The 17,752-nt window shown below is 53.0% G+C and overlaps 2 protein-coding genes across 6 annotated transcripts in view; one reads left to right on the forward strand and one right to left on the reverse strand.

Moving 5' to 3' along the window:
* The window catches only part of SETDB1 (SET domain bifurcated histone lysine methyltransferase 1), a 32,714-nt gene extending 30,731 nt beyond the window's left edge, over positions 1–1,983 (forward strand). For all 3 annotated transcript variants that reach the window (XM_058539075.1, XM_058539076.1, XM_058539077.1), the window contains 4 exons: positions 40–205; positions 552–763; positions 1,023–1,111; positions 1,309–1,983. In XM_058539075.1, coding sequence (XP_058395058.1) covers positions 40–205; positions 552–763; positions 1,023–1,111; positions 1,309–1,426 — 585 coding nt within the window. In that variant the 3' untranslated portion in view covers positions 1,427–1,983. The remainder of the gene's footprint in view (positions 1–39; positions 206–551; positions 764–1,022; positions 1,112–1,308) is intronic.
* An 83-nt stretch (positions 1,984–2,066) lies between these two features.
* CERS2 (ceramide synthase 2) lies at positions 2,067–12,426 on the reverse strand. 3 transcript variants are annotated; one of them, XM_058539082.1, is made up of 11 exons: positions 12,198–12,426; positions 5,813–5,986; positions 5,278–5,395; positions 4,959–5,077; positions 4,673–4,730; positions 4,517–4,567; positions 4,191–4,283; positions 3,870–3,998; positions 3,553–3,659; positions 3,264–3,417; positions 2,067–3,072 (listed from the first exon to the last, which is right to left on the reverse strand). In XM_058539082.1, the coding sequence occupies exons 2-11, from the start codon at positions 5,983–5,985 to the stop codon at positions 2,932–2,934; spliced, it is 1,143 nt and encodes a 380-aa protein (XP_058395065.1). In that variant the 5' UTR covers position 5,986; positions 12,198–12,426; the 3' UTR covers positions 2,067–2,931. The 3 variants fall into 3 exon arrangements, with proteins under 3 accessions (XP_058395065.1, XP_058395067.1, XP_058395066.1); XM_058539084.1 differs by lacking the exon at positions 12,198–12,426 and adding an exon at positions 11,559–11,599; XM_058539083.1 differs by lacking the exon at positions 12,198–12,426 and adding an exon at positions 11,031–11,127.
* Between the last annotated feature and the right edge of the window lie 5,326 nt (positions 12,427–17,752).

Genomic DNA, 17,752 nt, shown 5'->3' on the forward strand with positions numbered 1-17,752 from the left:
CATTTACTCTTCCTTCTTCTCACCTTTCTGTTTCCCCAGGATGTCCTGACACTGTCCAGCAGCACAGAAAGTGAGGGGGAAAGTGGGACCAGCCGAAAGCCCACTGCTGGTCAGACTTCAGCCACAGCGGTTGACAGTGATGATATCCAGACCATCTCCTCTGGCTCTGAAGGGGATGACTTTGAGGACAAGAAGAACATGTCTGGTAGTCTGGAAGAATTTGAGGGGTCATAGGAAGGAACAGTAGGAAAGTTGGGATAAAGGATTTTTTAAGGAAGCTAAAGAAGTAGGGGAAAAATTTCAGATCCTAAGAGTTGAAGAATCTCTGGGAGGGCTCCCTGACTTCCAGCTAAACTGTTGACATTGACACATCACCTTCCCCTCTCCCAGTTTTCTACTCTTTTGCTTCAGCTCCTTTATCCAGATCTAATCCTGCCTCAGAGTCTCAGCTTATTGTTATTCCTGAGCTGCAATGGGTGGAATGAAAATGGGGGTAGAATGTCAAGTCATGAGGTGGGATAGGTCCTGACCCCATTCTCCTTCCTGTCCAGGTCCATTGAAGCGCCAAGTGGCAGTAAAATCAACCCGAGGCTTTGCTCTTAAATCAACCCATGGGATTGCCATTAAATCAACCAACATGGCTTCTGTGGAAAAGGGGGAAAGCGCACCTGTTCGTAAGAACACACGCCAATTCTACGATGGTGAGGAGTCTTGCTACATCATCGATGCCAAGCTTGAAGGCAACCTGGGCCGTTACCTCAATGTGAGACCCCTCTCCCTCACCTCTAGATGCTAGATTATCCCATGGTCCTCAGATTTCTAGTTCTTTTAATACAACTATAAAACCAATGTTTACTCATTATAAATTCTTGATTTGAAAGGATCTTAAAGAGGTAGCTTTCTTTCAAAACTTCTCTGCTATGATGGGGAGGATCAGATGGCATCGTTTTTAGTCCACCTCTCACCCCACAAAGCCAGATTCTGTTTCCTTGTCTTACTTGATCCTGTCCTTAAACCTACAGCACAGTTGCAGCCCCAACCTGTTTGTCCAGAATGTCTTCGTGGATACTCACGATCTTCGCTTCCCTTGGGTGGCCTTCTTTGCCAGCAAGTAAGAGGGAGTCAGGAGAGGGGATGGTTGGGTAGGAGAAGCCCTGGATTGGGGAGGGGCAAGGGCTATTGAAATTCTAAGCGCCCCTGCTCCCCTGCTCTGTCTGTGTTCCAGCTCCACCTATACTCTGTAACCCCAGGCGCCTGGGTTATCTGCTGTCTTCACCACACACACCCCATCCTTTTCTTCCTCTTTAGGAGAATCCGGGCTGGGACAGAACTTACTTGGGACTACAACTATGAGGTGGGCAGTGTGGAAGGCAAGGAGTTGCTCTGCTGCTGTGGGGCCATTGAATGCAGAGGGCGTCTTCTTTAGAGGACAGCCGCCTTGTGAACCCTTCCTGAACTGTCCTTTCCTCAGGAACTGGGTCCTCCTGACTGTTGAACTCTGACTCCCAAGTCTCCGGTCTAGCTACTCCCCCAGCTCCTAGTAGATAGAGATGGGGGTTTTGGGTCAGGAGATCCCTTCCAATGTGGTGCTAGCAGGCAGGGTCCCTCCTCCACTAGGGGGCGGGGAGAGGTTACCACTCTAACCTGGGCCTGACGTCCCTTCAGTCCTGGCGCTCATCCCTCCCATCCTGCCTTTGTTCAAGTGTTCATGCTTCTAACAGACTTTATTCCTGGAATGAGGGCTGTGTATTTACTATCCCTGGTTTGTATTGTTTCTTGAATACAAGAAAAAGATGTTAAAACTAAGATTGTGATTTGATTTCTCTCCCTCAGCCCCCATACTCCCAATTCTGGGTCTTTCAATGAGAAATCTGTTTCCCCCCATCCTTCCCAATCAGCAGCTGTCATTAATCTCATACCTTCTGTACCTTTGTGTTTTCTTATTTGCCATGTGAAATTTAAAAAAGAAAATGTTACATAACCGTGAGGAAGGCATGAGGAAGACTACCTTAGTTTATTTAGTTGAGCGCCCTTTTCAATTCCTAATAGTCTCACACACTTGTTGCTATGTTTTACTTAATCTTTAATATATTTTAATTAAAAAAACCATTAACAGTACATTTTGGTCTGAAATGGTCCCTCTGCTGAAATGCCAGGTGCTAGCTGTAATTCTGGCTTTAGAACCAAAACCCCGAATGTTTAATAAATAAAAATTAGAACTAGTTGCCATTCTACTCCAAACCAGCTAGCCTAGGGGAAGAGGCCAGAGAAAGGAGGCAGTATGATCCTGGACCTGTGACTATAGGGACAGCTGGCAGAGAGGTCACACAAAGACCATCTGAGCAGTTCCCAGTATGGCCCCCACTTTTTGGCAGAGGTAGGGTAAGGGTCATGTGCACCCTCCTACACTCAATTCACTTGCGTCTTAGGAGGGGGAAAAGTTAAAGTCAGCTCAGCTTTGGTTTCTGGCCCGAGTTAGGGAGCTTAGAAAGGTGAGCCTTGGTCCAACTTTGGCAGAATGAGGCCCACAGATGGGACAGTAAGGCACAAACGACCCTGGCTCTGGAGGTCAGGGAGTCAAAGGCAAACAGCTAGGGCCAAATTCTGAAGAATAAGGAATGTGAGTTGTAACCCCCACCCCCAGAGCTGAGGAAGGGTCTCAAAAGCAATAGAAAGGACAACTGGAAAGTGAGACCATCCCCTCTAACAAAGGATATAACCAACCTCTCCTCTACCTGAGGATAGGCTGGTTAGAATGTGGTTTAAAGGCAACTGGGTGACAAAGAAGCAGGGGTGGGGACACAGAGAAGAACTCTCTCCTCTCACTTTCTGCTTTCTCCTTTCTCCCCAGAGCTTAAAGTGACCCTATGGGGAGGGTGGGGTAGTTCCTTGGCTTTATGCATTAATCTGAGGGGCAGTAGGGACAATGGTTCAGTCATTCTTACGATGGTTGTTATTGAGGATAGGGTGGCCATTGGCTAGGGGCCGGCTCTTTGCTCCTCCCCCAGTTGCAGCCTCCTCCCCCTCTGAGCTCTCTGTTTCTTCCCGGTCACTGCGTTCATCTTCTACCAGCTGTGGAAAGGGATAAGAAGTGTTACAGGATGTCCTCAAACCCCTAAGAACTGCCTCTCTCCATGGGCTTGTTCCAGCTATACCCAGGGCCTCAGAGTAGTTTTTTAGAAAGTTCCTGATATGGGAGGGAGTTGGGGCAGTTTCTAGAGTTGAGGGTAGGAGGGCCTACACAACAGGGACAGAGACTTCACCTTTCCAGTTATGAACTTGTGGGCCATGCGCAAAATGAGGTAGGCCCAGAAGATATGCAGCAGCTGTAGCACTCCCATCATGGAATTGAAGAAGTAGTAGCCAAAGAAGGCAGGATAGAGCTCCAGTGGGTACACCAAGGTGCAATGGAGGATCCTGGGGACAGGAAGGGAGAGACAGAATTGTACACACAGAAAGGAAGGGGTTAAGATGGAGGATAGATAAATGAGCAGGGGGAGGCAAGACTCCTGATTTCTTGAGAACAGGAGTATAGTCTGGCCTCCTACTCACCAGAAGGGCAGGATGACCAGTCGGGTGATGATGAAGACAATGGCGAAGACGATGAAGATGTTGTTGCAGGTGTTTTTCCATCCCGCATAGTTAAACATCTTGGCTGACTGCATAGATAGCCCCCATCCATCATCATGGGCTCCTGACTCTCCCATATACACTCATATGTACACCCCAGTTACCACACTGGCTCTGTCCCCCGACTTGGTCCCAGGAATGTCAACCCCTCCCAGCACTACCAAAATAAACAAGAACAGAGGGACAGAAGAACCTGTACCAGGGTTTCTAGGTTTGAAGCAATGCCCAGGAAGCCTGACCTCTAGCAGGTAGTCTGAAGAGTCATGCAGAGCCATGATAAGAGTCCCCGCTCGGATGTAATTGGCCAGCCAGGAGAAGCTGATGAGGATGATGGTGGTCACATGGTGGATGATCTGTTCCTTGAAGTCCTGCAGAAAAGACACAGGCTCCAGGGGACTTTTTCCTATTCCTCAGCCCTCACTATTCCTTCTTCCTCCCCCTCATCTTAGTTCCCCTTATCCCACAGCTCCATCCAAAGCACCCAGAAATCAAAGGGGAGGCTATTCATCCCAGGGCTTCATTCTGGCTCATAGGCTTAATGGCACAGCCCCTTGACCCACCTTTCGCTTGACATCAGAGGCAATGCTGAAGAGCAGGGACCAGTAGAAAGAAAGTTCAATCATGTAGTACCAATACTGGGAAGGGATGGTGCTCTGGGAGAGAGGAGAGAAAAGGTAAGGGACCCCAGAGCAACTGGACCCAAGGGTCTCACCTCTCTAAACCCAGCCCTTCTAGCCCCTGAGGTTGCGTTTAGCACCATGACTCCAGTCCCTTCTGCCACCTGCTCCATAGATCATCTCTGCACAAGGGTATGTATGTCCTAGTCCTATCCTACCTTGATTCTCTTAATCACCCCCATATAAGGATTCAGGACCCCATCTCATACCTGTATGGGATATCCCTCCCAAACTTTCCTCATGTCATAGAACCAGGGTTTCTGCAGAGAGAGAGTGAAAGGTTAAAAGAGGAGGGCCCCAAATTCTATGGCCTCAACCCACCTTGCCAGAGAGCCTACTCCTACCTCCCAGTAATCCCCACTTACATCCACAATGACGGCCATGCCAGCAATGAAAGCAATCAGGTAAAATGTGAATCTCCAACTGGAAGAGGAAGCGGAAATGGCTAGGAGAGTGGGGTAGGAGAATGGCAAAGCCCTCCAACAACCCCTAAGTCCCCCCAGATATCCTCTCAAGAATATCACTAAAAACCAAATTCACCTCGTCACCTGGGCACAATCTCTCCCTGCATACGGCCATGGCCCACCCTCCCAGCAAGGTACATCAGACCTTCCTCTGCCACCTGGTTTCTCTTGCCCCAACCTCCCCTACCTGGCTTCTCGGAACTTCTTGAGGAGACTAGGCCGGTCCTGGTTACGGCGGCGGCGGAACCAGCGCTCTACCTGGCGGCCAGAGAGCCCACTCCGCCGTGACAAAAGCTCTACCTCCACCTGGGTGTCATAAAGGAGCTTCATTTATTATGCTTGGCTTCAGAACTCGGTAGTGGCCCCCACCTTCCTACCCTCTTCCAGTAATAACCTAAGTCAGCACCACTGCTCTCCCATCTCTTCACCCACCAGAGCTGGCACTCCGACCCTTCCCCTCCCCACCAGAACTCAGTAACTCCCAGAGCCAGGTCTGCAGCTCGTACTTGTTTGGGCTGCTTGCCGCTGGTCATGTAGAAATGCTCCAAGGTGGGGTTGGGCGGTGCCCGCAGCCGAGTCTTCTCCTTTACGTTCAGGAGGGCAGCCAGTGGTGTAGCCACATAACTGGGGAAGGGATATGAGTGAGAAGTGTCTGGCTCTCTTGAAGCACCTCTTGGTAGCCCCAAAGCTGGGAGAGGAAAGGACTGCAAGCTCAGGCAACTTTATCCTGGGCCTCAGTTTCCCGGCAACTCCCTCTCTGGCCTCCTTGGGCTGCCCACAGCTGACAAAGCTGCCTGTGTTCACTAGTGACCGGGCGGGGTGGAGGGTGAGAACAAATAACCATTGAAGGAAAGGGCCTGGGGGTGCTGAGTCCTCAGGAAGACAATGCTGCCTTCAGTGGGGGACACACAGTAGGCAGGGACCTGGGTGGCCAGAACACCAAGGTCCAGGACCAATTAAACAGCAAGAGACAAACTTGAAGTGTAAGAAACTGTGTGGCTGGCAGCCAGGGAAGGCATGGGGGTAGGCTGGTATGCTCACAGCTCAAAGAAGTATCGAATGATGAGGAAGAGCAAGGCCAGGGGTAGTGTGATATAGAGGTCTGAGGCTTTGGCGTAGACACGTCCATCTCGGTCTTCGAGATCAGCCCAGGTTAAGTTCACAGGCAGCCACAGCCGTTCCCACCAGAAGTAGTCATACAAGGTCTGGAGCATCCTGAGTGAGGAGGGGGAAGGAAGAGGGCATCAAAGGAGGCAGCTATGGGGGAAGAGAGAGATGAAAGTTTTCATGGTGTAACAAAAGGCGCAGGGAGCAGAGATTCAAGCCCCGGGTTCTGGTCCTGGCCATGTGGCCGTGGACAAATCAGTTTCCTCATCTGTAATATGGTGGCTTTCCAGTCCTAACATTTACTATTTACAGCAACCGGAGGTGATGCTGACACCCCCTAGAAGTCCTGATTCCCTAAAATTAAGAACCTCAGGATTTCCCTGTCATTTTGCCATCCTGACATGGAGGACAGGCAGGATCTGGCCCTAGAAGCTGTAGCCAACAATCCGAGTGAAGTCAGAGGCACCCCTCTTTCCCCCCCCCACCCTCTAGCCACCCCCTCTAGCCCCAACCCAACCCACAGCTGGAAGCTTCCTGGCCAGGGAAACCCAAAAACAGATTGCAGGGCTAGGGCAAATTCTTCCTCCTCTTTCCCTACAACCCAGCAGGTCCCAAGGGAAAATTAAGAGGCCAGAGTAAAGCAAAATTATGTCCCCAGATGATGTTGAGCTCCAGGACAATCAATGGACATCAAATGATTGCACACAAGATTAATACCTCATGCCAAGCCATCCAATCCCAACATAAGGCAGAAGAACCCTGTCTGAAGCCTCTTTTCAGAAACAAAGTGAAGGCAAAGCTGCAGAGAGTCAGGGATCCAGGGGACAGAGAACCAAGATAGCAGACCAAGACATCTGGTGGAATGAGGAGCTATTTCTTATTAAGGCTCATCTAGAAAATAAAATACTAGTCTGCAAGGGAACACTCATCACAAACATCCTTAGCTCAGGAAAGAGCTGCTGCTTTCCCCCGACTCCCCACTCTCCTCCACCGAAAGAGAAAGGATCAGCAAGGTGGTAGTGACCATTTGATACTGGAATGAGGGAGGGAATGGTCTGTGGCTCATGAGGCAGCTGCTTGGAGCTGGGAGAAGCAGCAAGATGGTCCTGAAGAGTCAGAGATGCTGAGACCAGCACAACACCTGGCAGTCCTGGGACTCAGCAATGAATGCCAGCAGGATGACAAGGGCAGTATTTTCCAGGCTCCCTACTCCTCATCCTCCCAGGAGGGAGGGGAGGTAGCGGTACTCAGGCTGGCCTTGAGACTAAAAGCTGACAAAAAAGGAAGGTGGTCCCCTCCCAGCCAGGGAGGAAAGAGTGAGGAGATTGTTCTCCACTGTGAACTGGAGACCAATTGGTGCTACTGGCTGAAAGCTGATCAGATCACAGCTGAGCAGGGCTGGTCCTCCTGCCTGCTTCTCCGACAGCTCCGCCCCCGCCCACCACAGAAACACTTGCGAAATCCCTCTCAGCCTGTCACGGGTCAGTATTCCAGCTCAAGGACTTTACCCTCTTGTCCCCACTCCTGGTCACTGCTCTCTTGGATGAAATCAGAGGTCAGCACTGACAATAAAGGATCTTCAGCTCCACCTTCCCCCAATAACACACACACACACACACACACACACACACACACACACACACACACACACACACACACACACACTCCAGGCCTCAGCTCCGAGGGCACTGCCCCTTCCCCCTCCACCTTAGCCAGAATAAATATTTAATTAGTTAAACAGATGGAAGCCTTTTGAACTGAAAAAAATTAAACATAATTATCCACAGTGCAACTTTCCCCACACAACCACACACACACACTTTCTTTCCTAGAAACAATTTGTAGAAAACGCAGAGAAGGGACAAGGCAGAATGCCTAGATGTGGTAGCACACCTCTGGCTCTTTCTTCCCATCTTTTTTGCTTAGCCTGATGGGAGGTGGGGAAATACACCTGACCCAGTCACCTGGCTGCTATGTCTCTTGGAGCCCAACTTGTCCCCCATTGAGATCTAAAGCCAAGGGCACAGACAGGCCTAGGAGTTGGACCCCATCCCCACACTGGTCAGTGAAGACTGGCAGAGAACTTCCTCCTGTCAGCGACATTTCGAGGATTAAAGATTCAGAGAGCTGGGGACTGCCCGGTGTCATGCGGTTAAGTTTGCACATTCCACTTCAGTGGCCTGCGGTTCGCTGGTTCTGATCCTTGGCCCGGACTTGGGCACCGTTCATCAAGCCATGCTGGGGCGGGGTCCCACATAGAGCAGCTAGAGGGATGTACAACTGTGGCATACAGCTACCTACTGGAGCTTTGGGGAGAAAAAAGGAAAAAAGGAGGAAGATTGGCGACAGATGTTAGCTCAGGGCCAATCTTCCTCAAAAAAATATGTAAAAAAAAAAAGATTCAGAGAGCTGGCTGGGGTCCTGGAGGCTGTGGGTGGAGCCCCTCTCCCTGACTCCTGGGGCCCAGGAATGTCTTATGCCAGTCTTATCTCTACAAAGAAGGTAAGGAGCTGGGAGGTAGGCAGAGAAAGTGTCAGAGAGTGGTCAAGGGCAAGTACCAGGATAGTGCAACTATCTCAACCCCAAGAAAAAACAGCACTTCTCCCCTTCCCACTCCAAGCAGGGAGCCGGGTGTGAGCGGAGAGCATGTGTCAGGAGTTCAGAAACTCGGATTAATGGGGGCTCTCTCACACCTGGGTTTCAGGCTTTCTGTGACCACAGCCCTCCCTTGCTGCCTAGTACTTCCATTAGCGGAGGAGTGCTACCCCATCCCTGCCCCCTAACCCCCAGTGCCTAGCCCAGCAGGGAGGGGCACCAGATTCAGCAGGGTCAGGACTCCTGACTCAACACGGAGGAGAAGGGAAGACAACAGGGGCTCCCAGCCGGCCTCACGTACACATCCTCACAGAACCAATGAATCTGCTCCCAGTGGTAGCCCTGGCAGTTTCTTGGCACCAGTACCCCAAGCCAAGCAAGGGATCCCATAAACAAAAGGCTGGGACATGAAAAGGGGATGTGCACTTAGGATAAGGAGACGATTCTGCTTTCCCAGGGCCCATTGGCCCTCAAGACAGTTACTTGATTTTCTGGTGGAGAAAATCACACCTACTGATACTTTTCCACTCACATAATTTACTCCCCCCTACACGTGAAGAAACAATAGGGTATGTGTGTGTGTCTCTGATTCTCTCACACACACACCTGCCTCAGGAACAGACTCCACTTTCTGAGGCACAGGCTGGAGAGGGGCCAGCAGAGCAGGGATTTCATTGGCATTGGATTACCAGGAACTTGAACAGGGCTCCACCCAGCCCCCAAGCTTTGCCCCAACTCTGACTGACCCCTCACAGATAGACGAAAAGGGGCAGAGGGTCCCCATGGAGGCCTGTAGACCCAGAGGGCTGGGAGAGCAGAAGTTTGAGTCTATGAGGACGGGATCTCATAGACTCAATGTGATAACAGTCCCACTGGCTCTCAGAACTTGGGGGAATAACTGAGAAAAACATAATAGGATCAGCAAGGGAGGAGAGAGTGACAAAGAGAGGGTCCCACAGGCCCCCGCTTCCACTGAAGCATGAGGGACTACGAAAAAGAAGTGGAAGAGGACTTGAATAGTCTTCCTTGTTGAAAACTTTCTTTTCAGGCAGTAACAGCAGGTCATGAACTAGAAGGCTGTGAGCAATGGATGAAGCCAAGAAGAGGTGTCACTGCTCCAGGATGCAGTATAGGTCCCAAAATTTAGCTTGTCTGGGCTGCCCCACCAGAGGCCTAAACACACCCAAAAACTGCATGGGACCACAGCCCCCAGGGGCAAGGAGAGGCTGGCAGGTTGTGGGGCCAGTGCTGAAGGGCACAGTAAAGGATCAGCCTGTCACAGGGGAAAGAGCTTGTGGCCAGTGACAGAGGAAAGAGGAGGCCCTTCCTCCCAGGGGGAAAGCTGGCCAGAGGCCCCAGTGAGGAGAGTGAGTTGTGGGGTAGCAAGGGAGACAAGGAACTCTCTTTAGAACAGAGAGTCTGTGCAGGTCACTGCATGATTAGGGCCAGGCCCTGAGGGACAAGACTACAGACAAGTCCTTACTCTTAAGAGCCCCATCACAAGTGCAGTCAGTCACCCACATTCAGGCCCAGTCACCTGGACTCCAGTATGGGACAGCGACCCTCCAACATAGATTTGGGAATGACTGTCTGCTGGAGGCCATCCCTGACTCAATTCACTGGGAAGGGGGCTCACTCCATTCCTCAGAATCCCCTGACTCCTGGGCCTGCCAATTCAGGTGACTGAGACCCGGTTTTGATGCCAGGAGTCTGGCTTGAGGAGAGAGAGAAACTCCCAAGCTCAGACCAAAGATTAGTGCCACACACCTGCAATTAACCCACTTGCCAGAGAGCCTCTGGGCCAGTAATTAGCAAGCTGTGGCCCAGAAAACCAGTTTCACCAGCAGACACCCCCCTCCCTAGCCCCACACACCCCATAACGGTATAAGAGCCTTGGCCTTAAGGGGCCGGGGCAGACACTCAAAGCCACTCCTTCCTGTTTCCCGTTAAGCACATGGACGCTCTGACCTCCCTCCCGGAGTGGGTACAGTAGGCCGATAAGAAGAAAAAGAAGCAAGACCCACCTCCCCCGCCTCCCCCTCTAGCCACGGGACCCGTCCAGGCCAGGGGCGACGCCGCGGGCCCAGTGGGGGCCCTCGCGCAAATGGTCACCGAACTCTTGTGCTCCCCAACAAAGGGGCGCCCGGGGCTCGGGCCCTCGGCCAGCAGCCCCCGCGCCCGTCCGCACCTCCCAGCCCCTACCTGTTGCCCAGGAGGGCGGCTCGGGGCTCGGGGCCGCGCGCCCGAGAACGCCCCGGCGCCCGGCCAGCCTGCCCCCGGGCGGCGCTGGGGGCCCGGCCGCTCCCGCGAGGTGCTCCGCCCGCCCGCCCCAGGCCGCCGCCATGAACGCGCCGGGCAGAGGCCCCGAGCCGGCGGCGCCCCCCGCCCGCTGCCTGGGTCTGCGCCCGCGTCCGCTCCCCGCCGCGTCCGCGTCCCTCCCCAGCGGGCCTCTCCGCCGAGCCGCGGCCGAGCGGACCCCAGTTCGCCCAACTTTTCCGCCGCCGCTCCCGCCCCCGGCGCACGGGCCGTGGCCTCCGGGGCGGGGGTCCCGACTCACTCGGTGGCGGCGTCGCGGAGCTGGCCGGGCCGGGAGCCGCTGCTCCGTCTTTCCTCGTCCTGCTCCGGGCCCCCCCCCGACTGGCTGCCTCGCTCCTCTCCTCCCCCTTCCGCCCGCCCGCCTGCCTGCTCCCTCCTCCTTCCTCCTCCTCCCGCCGCCCGCCGAGCCCGGCCGAGCCGAGCGCGAGCCCAGCCCGGGGACGATAGGCCGCGAGCAACACGGTAGCCGGGAGACTGGGCGTGGGCCTGCGGCCGGGCCGCGGGAAGGGAGAGGCGGCGGGGCGGCGGGGCCTCCGCGCCGGCGGCCGCGCCCAGCCCCGCTCCCCGCCGCCGCCCCCTTCCCGGCCCTGGGCGGGCGGCTGCGCCCCCGGCCCCGGGCCCCCGCCGCGCCGGGCCCTGCGGCTGCGCCCACTGTAAGCGCGGCTCCGGGGAGAGGCCCCCAGCCAGGGCGGGCAGTGCGGGGGCTCCTCCAGCCTCTCTGCTCTCTCCGTGAGGGATGCGATGTAGCCTCGGGGACCCCTGGACAGACCTGCAAGGTGCCCGGGGATCCAGAGCGCGGAGCGGCCGTGCCCCCACACACCCCGCCCGCTCCCACTGCGGTCCGCGACCTCAGCCGGCCGCGGCCCCCGGTTCTCTCTGTCCGGCCGATTGCCACACTTCCCACCTCCAGCCCAACGGGGCAGCGGAGGGAGGTGGGCGCCGGGGCTCGGTGCAGGCGCAGCCCCGGGGAGTCCTGCCGCAGTGCCTGCCGCGCACCGAGGCCGAGCGCCCCTCCAGGGCCGACCGAGGTAGCGGGCCCTCCCAGCGCAGAGCCTGCGACCCCGAGGGCGCCCCCGCCCCCATAAAACCCACGACGTTTCTACCCAAGTGCTGTAGAACTACCCCCGGTGGCACACACACCCTACAGCAGTAGACTCTTGAGAGCTAACCAACTTTTGTAAAATGTATGAGTTTTCAATCTACACCACGTTTATCCGTGTCAAATTCATATTTAAAATGTCTTTCCCTCAGTCTAGTGAAATTGATGTTTCAGGAAGATGCAACATGTTTATCCTAGAAAACTGGCCTTGACTCTTAGCATGGACAGAGCGTCACTAAAGATGCGTTTGAGGTTTTTTTATAGAGAGAGCTACAGCTTACTCCACGTAGAGGGAACTTAATTTTTTACCTTGCGATGCAATATTGGCGGTTTTATGCTGTCGCAGTCAGAACCTCCAGTAGCTTGTTTCGTGGTTCATCTGGTCACGTTTAGGTGCTTTGACAGTTCTCTTAGGAAGGAGTGTGACCTCGCAGTGATCCAGTTTGAGAGCCTGGCCCTCACCTCAGCCTCTTCCTGGAGAGATACAGAGGCAGAAGCCGACTATTTCCAACCTGTTCATTTGCTCTTTGCAGTGGGACACCCGGCCTAGGCCTACCTCTGGAGAAGTGAGACTTGTTGACCCGCCCCTGGCCCATCTCGGCCTGAACCAGCCCCCAGGGGACTCTTCAGCCTTTTTTAGCCCCAGACTGCCTGATTTTCCAGTTCCCAGCAACCCCTCCAGCCCTGTTTTCCTTTGCCCCAGGCTGAACTCCTCCCTTATTAAGATATCTTACATCTTCTACCCCTTTGTCACCTGCCCCACACCCCCCCAGCCGTCCAATTCCAAAGTTCCCTCCACTTTTTTCAAGTGCCCTTCTCAGAGTGCTGCACACCTACACGCCCTTTTCCAGCAGGGTTCCAGTGCCTCCCCTCTGGGCCCCAGCTAACCCTTGGGTCCTTCTCTAACTCCTCCCCACACTTCTGTTCTACTTGACTCCTGTCCTTTAGCTTCTGAACCCTTTGATCAGGCAGTTTTCCTAGATGGAAAGATCACCACCAGACTTTTTAAATGATTCCTCAGAGAACTGAAGACCAGTTAACTTGTTTTTAAGATAGCAGTGGGGAGGGGAAGTTTTGGGGCAGAAGTTGGATTGCCAAGACCTGAGAAATAAAGATAAGAGGGTGAGGGGCCAGCCGGGTGGGTGGCGTAGCAGTTAAGTTTGCGCATTCTGCTTTGGCGGCCCAGGGTTCACCCATTCGGATCCTGGGCGTGAACCTACTCACGGCTCATCAAGCCATGCTGAGGGGGCTCCCATATAGAAAAGCTACAGCTCTACAACTAGGATACACAACTATGTGCTGGGGCTTTGGGGGTAAAAAAGAAAATGAGGGAGATTGGCAACAGATGTTAGCTCAGGGCCAGTCTTCCTCAAAAAAAATACAAAATAAGAAAAAATAAAGATAAGAGGGCGTACCCCTCCTCCAGGAGACAAAGAAGGTGGTGGATAGAGAAGGGAAAACTGGGCCTCAGGCAGTATTAGAATGATGCTACCAGTTCTGTCAACATACTTAGGACACACTCAAACATACACACACACACTGCCTTGGCTGGACCAGTGGATTTTGATCACCGCCCTTCTGACCCATCCCCCACTGCACCAGGCTGGCATGGCCACACCCACAGTGCCCCAAGCTGTTTGCCCTGCCATGACTCACTTCCTCTGTATGGGCTGCTGAGGTGTCTGGAGGCAGAGGACACCACCAGGCCTTCGGCCTGGGATGTAGATATCTGAATAGGCTTCTGGGACAGGCAAAGACAGGGACCCCAGTTGTGGAAAGTGTGTCTTCCCAGGTCAGGCTGGCTTGTGCAACACAGAAGCCTATTTGGGTAAAGGAGTAGAGCTTGGCTAGTACATGAGTAGAGGGATTCAGGTGCCAAGAGTTCTGGGGAGAAAAAGTTTCCTAACAAGAGGAAAAATAGCCAGGAGGAAATTCTATGTATTCTGAAATCATGCAATGCAAAGTATTTGCAAAAAAGCAAGATATTGTTAAGAATTGAAGGGTTCATGAGCAACAGCTGAGGCTCTATATATTACTGGTTGTCCCCTGTATTCCACTAAGAGGGACCCTAAATCAACCATGCCTTGATCTGAGTGATAAAGAAAACACTGAGAAGGAGTTAGGAGTCCTGAATTCTGGTTCCAACACCACGACCTCCTTGAGTCAGTAATGAGACGGTGGCAGACCAGGTCATCTCTAAGATCTCCTCTAACTCTGAAATTCTGAAATTTAGGACATAATGGAAGGTGATTAATAAATGTGAAAACAACCTCAATCTGGCCCTGGAGTTGAACAAAACAAAACCAAGGAACAAAAGAAGTGAGATTCCACCGAGTTTCAGTGGAGTGATTGTAAATGCATGACACACACTACTCACACTCCTGGGCAACTAGGACTATGCTTCTATCATAGGACTGGGGTTCTGCCTGCCTCCTCCAAATTCAGAGTTCAGCCTTGCAGGTCAGCCAGGAGTCCCTTGCAGAGGTTTGGACTGGGGAAACAAGAGCCCTCTCTCTCCTTTCATTTCCCCGTAAGCCTACTTGAAACGTTTGCCCAGAAGAGACTCTGAAGGGTACAGAAAGGGACCTTGGCCGTGGAGCCACTGTAGAGCTGTAACCCAGCCCAGAAAGTCTCCTGCGTATGTCCTGAGGTCTGTCTCAGTGGGGTCCCATGAGTAAATGTCTACCTGAGGCTCTTGCCCTGACCCTGTCTGCGCACCAAGTCCACTTAGGAACCTCATGTCCTCAGCAGGCTGCACTTCCCAAGTGGACAAGAGGGCCCCTTGATAGCTGTCTGTGGAACCGGAGCCTCGGAGACAGCCAGTAGCCACTAGGGGACTCAAGACTCTTAGTGGCTGCTGATGCCTTCTTGTGGTCAGATTGGGGATTGGCAAGAAAGAAGTTGCAGAAGAGAGCCAAGATTGGATTTAAAGAGAAAAGAAAAGTTAGTAATAACAGTTGTCGATACAAAATAACAATATAACAACATTTATTATTATATATTAGTTAATATTTTGACATGTGTACTTACAACTCTGTGCCCAGCACTCTTCTAAAGCGCTTTTAGGGGCCGGCCCCGTGGTGTAGCGGTGAAGTGCACACACTCCGCTGCTGGCAGCCGGGTTCGGATCCGATCCGGGTCGCACACTGACACACCTCTTGTCAGGCCATGCTGTGGCGGCGTCCCATATAAAGTGGAGGAAGATGGGCACGGATGTTAGCCCAGGGCCAGTCTTGCTCAGCAAAAAGAGGAGAATTGGCACGGATATTAGCTCAGGGCTGATCTTCCTCACAAAAATAAATAAATAAATAAATAAATAAATAAATAAATAAAGTGCTTTTACGTGTATTAATTTATTTAATTCTCATGATAGCCTATAATATAAACATTACTATTATTTCCATTTTGATGATGAGGAATCTGAGCACACAAAGGTTAAGGTAGTTGCCAAGGTCACACAGCAGACCAGAACTCTGAGTCTAAAAACTCTGGCTCCAGAACTTTTGCTTTTAACCACCAGGCTGAAACTGAGTGCCATTTTTCAGGTTGCCAAATAAAATACAGGATGCTCAGTTAAATTACAATTTCAGATAAACAACAAATAATTTGTTAACATAAGTATATCCCATGAAATATTTGGGTTATAGTTAATATCAACAAATTATTTGTTATTTTTCTGAAATTCTAATTTAATGGGGTGTCCTGTATTTTTATTTACTAAATCTGGCTACCCTAATTTACAAGGCACTTTTCTCTGCCAAATGCCATCACACATATTACCTCATTTAATCCTCCAGGAAACCTATCTTTAGATACCCCAGGGTGCATTCCCCCTCAGACTCTCCCAATATTCCCATTTTTTCAGGTAAAGAAACAGAGACCTGGGCCGGCCCCGTGGCTTAGCGGTTAAGTGCGTGTGCTCCACTGCTGGCGGCCCGGGTTCGGATCCTGGGCGCACACCGACGCACCGCTTCTCTGGCCATGCTGAGGCCGCATCCCACTTACAGCAACTAGGAGGATGTGCAGCTATGACATACAACTATCTACTGGGGCTTTGGGGGGAAAAAATAAATAAATAAAAATTAAAAAAAAAAAAAAAAAGAAACGAAACAGAGACCTGCAATGATTAGCTAAGGTTAGAGAACATAACAAGTGGCAGAGCTGGGGAATGAACCCAGCTCTGTTCTCCAGCAAAAACCGGTGCACGTGTTTTGTTCTCCAACAAACACGAGCGTATGTTTCCCACTCTAACAGGAGAGAAAAGCAAGGAGCAGTGATCGCCACCATGGAAATCTCCCTTCGCGGCATCTCCTTAGGCCTGGTCTGCTCTGTGGAAGAGCTGCAGGTCCCTCCTCAGGGACGTAGGAACACCAGTGAGGGCATTCCTCAGCTGGGAGAGTGGCAGAGGAGTGGAGACAGCTCTCTAGCTTCTGTGCCCAGCCCCCACTGACCTCTCTAGGGTGGCGGGAAGGAGACTCCTCCAGACCTTCGGGAGCTGGCTGTGAGGTTTGAGTAACTGCCTGCGCGGGGGCCCCTGAGGCTCCCCCGGACTGTTCACCTGCTGCTCTGTGCACTGACAGCCTCAAGCCCAGCTGCTGGGTTTGCATCACCTGCAGCTAAAGCAGCCCTGGCAGCCAAACGGCAACAGAAGGACTCTAAGACACAGAGACCCAGGGAGCCTCCCTCATCACTCTGTTGCCTTTTGGGAGCATGGTGCTTCTGTCCCCAGGGAACACCCTTTGCATTTTTCTCTCTTGACTCTGCTGATCTGCTCCCACCCCAGAATATCTGTGCCCTTCCTTCCCCATAGATATAAACAGTCCCCTTGCCCTCCCTACCCAGGCTAGCTGGCTCTAAGGCAGTAGTCAGGGGAGTTTCTGGGTTGGGATCCCCTCTGGGGTGCAGGCCGGGGTGCCCTGCTGGTATGTGCCTCAACAGGTTTTTCTCTATCAGCCCCAAAATCAGCCTGGATCCTGTCTGACCTGACCCCCAGGGAGCCAGAGGCATAGCCGGGTCAGAAGCTGGGCGAGAAGACTGGGCTTCTCTGGTCTCCACAGGGAGAGCCCCACAGGGAGAGCAGCACACAAAGCCCTCTGTGTCCAGGGCTGAGCTGCTGAGAGGTGAGCAGAGTTCTCTCGCGTGGGCTGAAGCCAGTTCCTGGGAGGAGAGATGCTTGGTAGGGAGGTGTTGTATGTGGAACCAGGTACAACCTGGTTCTCTCCCACGTTTGGGAGGGGCCAGTGCCGGAGACAACAGCGGGGGCTGGTCTGCTGGAAAGGTCATCTGACTGGTTGCTCAGCCTGGACTGCACACACCCTCCTCTCCTCTACCAGGCCACACTGGAGCTGGTGCCCACACAGACACACCACCAGGCTGAGGCGACACTCCCCACCTCGCTCCCAGCACCTCTGGGTAAGCCCTGGACCTGGGCCCTCATGCTGGGAGGGGGGACCTTGTTGATCACATAGGGAGAAGGAAAGGAGTTTTCCTTTTCTAACATGAGTGCCTGCTCCCTCGTCCAGGCACTCATGTACCCACAAGAATACACACTCACATCAGCTCAGAGATCGCACCTGCTGACCTAGAGATCCCAGCTGGAGACTCCAAGGGTGACAGGCAGACAGCGGGTAGGCAGCATTATGGGCAGGGGGCAGGGGCTTACTTGCAGGCTGGGGCTGAAGGTGGGGGAAGGTGCTGTTAGTTGTTGTCTCCCACCTCACATACTTGATCCTGCCACCTTGCCTCTCCTCCCCTACACTCCCCCAGGAACACCCAGCCAGGTAGTGGAAGGAAGGAACACGGACCTCAGAAAGGGTTATCCACCTCAGACCAAGGGTTGGGGAGCCGTGGGACCAGCCCTGGAG

This window comes from Diceros bicornis, chromosome 4 (assembly GCF_020826845.1).
Source record: "Diceros bicornis minor isolate mBicDic1 chromosome 4, mDicBic1.mat.cur, whole genome shotgun sequence".
NCBI lineage: Eukaryota > Metazoa > Chordata > Mammalia > Perissodactyla > Rhinocerotidae > Diceros > Diceros bicornis.